At 38.7% G+C, this 4,505-nt stretch overlaps 1 protein-coding gene across 1 annotated transcript in view; it reads right to left on the reverse strand.

Annotated features, from left to right (window-relative positions):
- fam83fa (family with sequence similarity 83 member Fa) overlaps positions 1 to 4,505 on the reverse strand; it is a 17,820-nt gene that overhangs the window by 5,026 nt on the left and 8,289 nt on the right. Inside the window, exons 2-3 of the mRNA XM_035654406.1 lie at positions 3,571 to 3,738; positions 1,267 to 1,388 (exon numbers count right to left, since the gene is read on the reverse strand). Of these exons, the coding sequence (XP_035510299.1) occupies positions 1,267 to 1,388; positions 3,571 to 3,738 (290 nt within the window). The remainder of the gene's footprint in view (positions 1 to 1,266; positions 1,389 to 3,570; positions 3,739 to 4,505) is intronic.

Below are 4,505 nucleotides of genomic sequence, written 5' to 3' on the forward strand. Positions count from 1 at the left end.
GACTTGGGAGCAGTAACTTCCTGGAGTCTCCACTGGTTGCCTGGCAACTGCTAAGTACCAAGAAATAGTCCTGATTATAACCCCCCTACAACGGCAAATTGTCATTTCTACACTTGGTTCCTGTGTGGATTAAAGCTGCAGTAGATAACTTTTATATTTGAGTCCCAAAGTGTCAGCATTTGACAACCTGGGAATGAGACTCAACAATCATTCAATCTTTCTCTGCTCTAATTGTTTGTTTTTGTTCAAGTGTAGTTGGTTCTTGCAAATGCCATTGCCAGAGACATGTTTTTGTCAAATCTACTACTGTCAGGATATGGTGGAAGTCTCAGCAAATATGTAATAATAAAAAGTTATTTGATAGAAGTTAAATGTGCTGGTAGAGGTAGTTTGTTACCTTTGAACAGAGTCAGGCTGTTTCCCACTGTTTCCAGGCTTTGTATTTGGCCAAGGTCCAGTGTTTAGGACTGAGTGGCATCGAGCAGTGAAGTAGCATATTGCAACCAACTAAATACTAGCCTTCCAAGTGTGTAAGAAAAACTACGGTGGCTGTGAAACTAGAGAAAAATGCAAAAGGCCCTATCTAGAGCCAGTGATTGGTTTGTCCGTTCTGGGCTACTGTAGAAACATGGCGGCTCACCAAGAGTTCACCACTCCTTCAGTAGATAAAAACTCGAAAAGCTCATTCCAAGCTAACAAAAACACAACAATTGTTATTGGCAGGTGATTATTTGAGATATTTTCAAATTGTTTGCATTTCCATGAAGGTTTTTTTTATGCACAAATTAATTGATTGTTGTATGTTTTTATTGTCAACAATTCATTGTACAGGAACACTTACCTGTACACCACTTAATTCATTTATATAACGGTCATATTATCTCTTTTTATATTTGTACATATTTTCTTTTTCATTGCCTCTATTTTGTCTTTATTTATATTGTTTATGTTTTATTGTTATGCACCAATTTACCAAGACAAATTCCTTGTATGTGAACTACTCTTCAGTTCTCTTCTCTCACATGATGTATTTATGATTAAATCTTTTTAAACTTTTGTATTCATGCATGTCATCTTATTGGTTTTGTAAAAGCTCTTTTTTTTTTTTTTTACCCTTTATATAAAATGTGTTTCTTTCACTGGACTGAAACTTTGGAGTTACCTACAATAATAAATAACAGTTCAGTTTTGGTGTTAAATCCCCACAGTAGAGTCCAGTCTCAGCTGCAACGTCTCAGTGTGTGAGTTTAAGACATCATTGCTCACCTGTAAGACCCAAACATGACTTTCTCTCCATCTACCAGCATGTATTTGGAGCACAGGGAGCCGGGCAGCTTTCCAAATGACAGGGCCAGCCCTGCACCTTTCACCATCCGCACACGGAGATTCTGTAAAGAAACACCCGCTTAATTACACATTTCAGCTGGCTTAGCATCACACGGGTGAGCCTGAGTAAACTCACTCAGCCACAGCTATCGAACGTCCCCCTGCTGTATCATGCATGAATGACTCAAAGAGATGCCAAGTCAAACTGCCGTGTCACACCTTGCAACATAAAGTCAACTGGAACATAAAGTCAAGACGGAAAACCCAAACCCTTCAGCCACATATGTTTACTTAAAGGGAAGAGAAAGAAACAGAAAGAAACAGAAAAGAAAGAAAAAGGAGACGTAAACTGTGAGTGGACACTTTGGGAGGAGGCTTTCCACTGCCGTCAGCCTCTGTGTGGGGCGAAGCATCAAGTTACAGTCTTTGGATCTATTCTCAGGATCTATGAATGTTCATTTGTAAGAAGTAAGAGTAACAGAGCCCAGCGCTCTGAAAAGGCCTTTCACAGCCTTATCAACCGACACCACAATGGGAAGGTATTCCAGTGCTCCAGTTAAACTCGACTGGAGCTAAAAACTCTGCGTACAGCAGATAAGGCTGGGTATTGTGTCTCTGTGGAGATAGGATGACAGTCTGGCTCAGTGAACCGCTGTCCTCTCTTAATCTAGATCAACACTTACTATAATTTCTCAGCCACTGCAACGTAGAACACACAGAACTGTGTTATGTTAATTCATAAAAGTAAGATGATTATATTTAATGCATCAGTGGGTCAAAATGGAGCCAGACCATCTGTTTTCTGAAATATTTCATCTTTTCGTATCCCAGTAATTCCTCAAAGATCTTATGTTTGATACCCACCATTGTACATTTGTATTTACTTTACTTAAAAACACTTGACGCCTTTTCCCCAAGCTCATAGATTTAAAAGTGTGACACAGCAATGATCTGTTTAAACAGACAGTTCTGTGTTCACTTCTTGACTTCGTTTTACCCAAAACAAGATGACAGATTGGACAGCAATGTATGAGAGAAACAAGTTTTTTCAACATTAAAGCATATTAACCTTTTCTAACAGGTCCATATACAAGTATGAACCTGAAAAAGAGCATACTATGGCCTAGTTCAGGTGTATCAGCTGACTCACTATGTACGATTATGATCACATAAATCATAGTTTCTAGTTCTTCCACCTCCTGCTACTATCTTTTGACCCCCAATTAAACTGCAGGAGCAACCTCTGCTTTAAAAGGAGCATAAAAGGTAACTATATCTCAATTTCATTCTACAACCGTGCAATCGTAAATGACAATAAAATAACCTTGAATCTCAACTGCCATTCACATCACATCTTATTCACTAACTTTGGTTTACGCAGCATTCACACTTTTATTATATTTATGTGAAAGTGTAGCTGCTATTATAAATCAAATCGCAATACTTTACATCTATAGCAGCTTATAGCAGGAGCACATAAACAGATCTTTTTCTAGGCAAGATTATAAATTCTTCAGATTCACTATAAATTGCAATGAATAAAAACAGCCAACCCTATTTCTTGACAACAATGTGATAAAAGTTAAAATATTTTATTCCTCCTTTTGCCCAACGACCTGCTTAAGGACCGCTGTTGGTTTACAAACCACTTAAGAAGCTCAGTAGCATAACTCTACTATCATTTGATTATGAAAATGCAAATAAACATTAAATTATGCTGGTGTGGAATTCAAATAATTATCTTCAGACACCATTCCTGGAAATAAAGGGCGGTGTTGAGTTTCTCACTTGTTGTTTTTCAATGCTGTCAGTTCCTTTCACCTCCATTGTGTTGTTGTGAAGTCAAAATCCTGAACTGAAACTATTTGTGGTTTGAATGCACTGACCCTTTAAAAAGAGCAGAATGCAGCGGCTACTTCATATCTGAGGAACAAAACTATTTGATTATGCAACTAATGATCATGTTTTAACAGGCCGGAGGTTTAATAAACCTCCAAAACAAACACGTCTGTGGTCTTTTAAATGTCAGGTATTTCCTGAAGAGTGTGACATATGATACATGAGACCTCTTAATCCCTAAAAGTACTTAAGTCACTGCTGTTGTCTGCTAAAGGAGGCAGAGCTGTGACCCACTGAAACTCTCTCCGTGTTCGTTTGCTCTTTGTGTATTGTATTAGCGAGCCTCCTCCCTCTGCAGCACTCATCTGTCAGCTCTGTCAGTGTGTGCTGAGCTCCCTTCCTCACCCGCAGATGCACCGCGTTAACCTGCAGCCGTGCGCACATATCCAGGAAGTGGGGCACTCCCCCCGCCTCCAGCACGGCGTAGACAGCCACCCCGCGCCGCGATGACGCATCCAGCAGGTCCTGAAGGATCTGCAGGTCTGTCAGGAGGTCCATGACTATGGCCACTACCTGGGGAACACAAAGAGGGGGGATTATGTACTTTAATGTTTCTATTTCACTTCTATTCTCTACAGTTTAGAGGGAATATTGGACTTTTATTTGACAGCTGTAGTGACTTTACAGATTAAGATCTGAGCTTATAAAACATGATGCAGCCACTGGTTCCATCAACAGCCCGTCAGATGGATTTAGGACTTCATCAACAATTAGGTCACACATCAGCTGTATCCATCAGCTATTTTAACATTTATTATTCAGTTTTAGCTAATTATTTCAACTATTTAACTATATTTTAATCACTTTCAGCCATGTATCATTTACTTTAAGCTAGTTATTTTAGCAGTCTATGCATCACTTTTTGCTAACTATCTAACTCAACACTTTATCCTTTGCTTTTAGCTAACTATTTTAACGCTATCACTATTATGTTACCACCCACAACTAAAACAAAATAAATAAACTTTAACTTTCTTAACTTCTGTGTTAGCTAGTTTTTCACATGCAGGTGCAAACTGACTCAATATGTGGATATATATATTTTTAAATTCCCCCAAGAAACTGAAGCAGTAACCCCTGCTGACAGCAACAAACTACACAAGTGGTATAAAAATGGCACTTACACATTAAAACATCAGTAACTATCCAATAATATAACATATAATAGTATAACACCATTTTTCTGAATTATAAGTCTTACTTCAAGCAGCACTGTGACCCACTGGGGTCTGCAGGGCTACTTGTGGTTCCTATAGTCTCTAAAAGTAGAACAGGAGCCA

Source organism: Morone saxatilis, unplaced genomic scaffold (assembly GCF_004916995.1).
Source record: "Morone saxatilis isolate NCDOM2014 unplaced genomic scaffold, NCSU_SB_2.0 Contig14, whole genome shotgun sequence".
Taxonomy (NCBI): Eukaryota; Metazoa; Chordata; class Actinopteri; family Moronidae; genus Morone; species Morone saxatilis.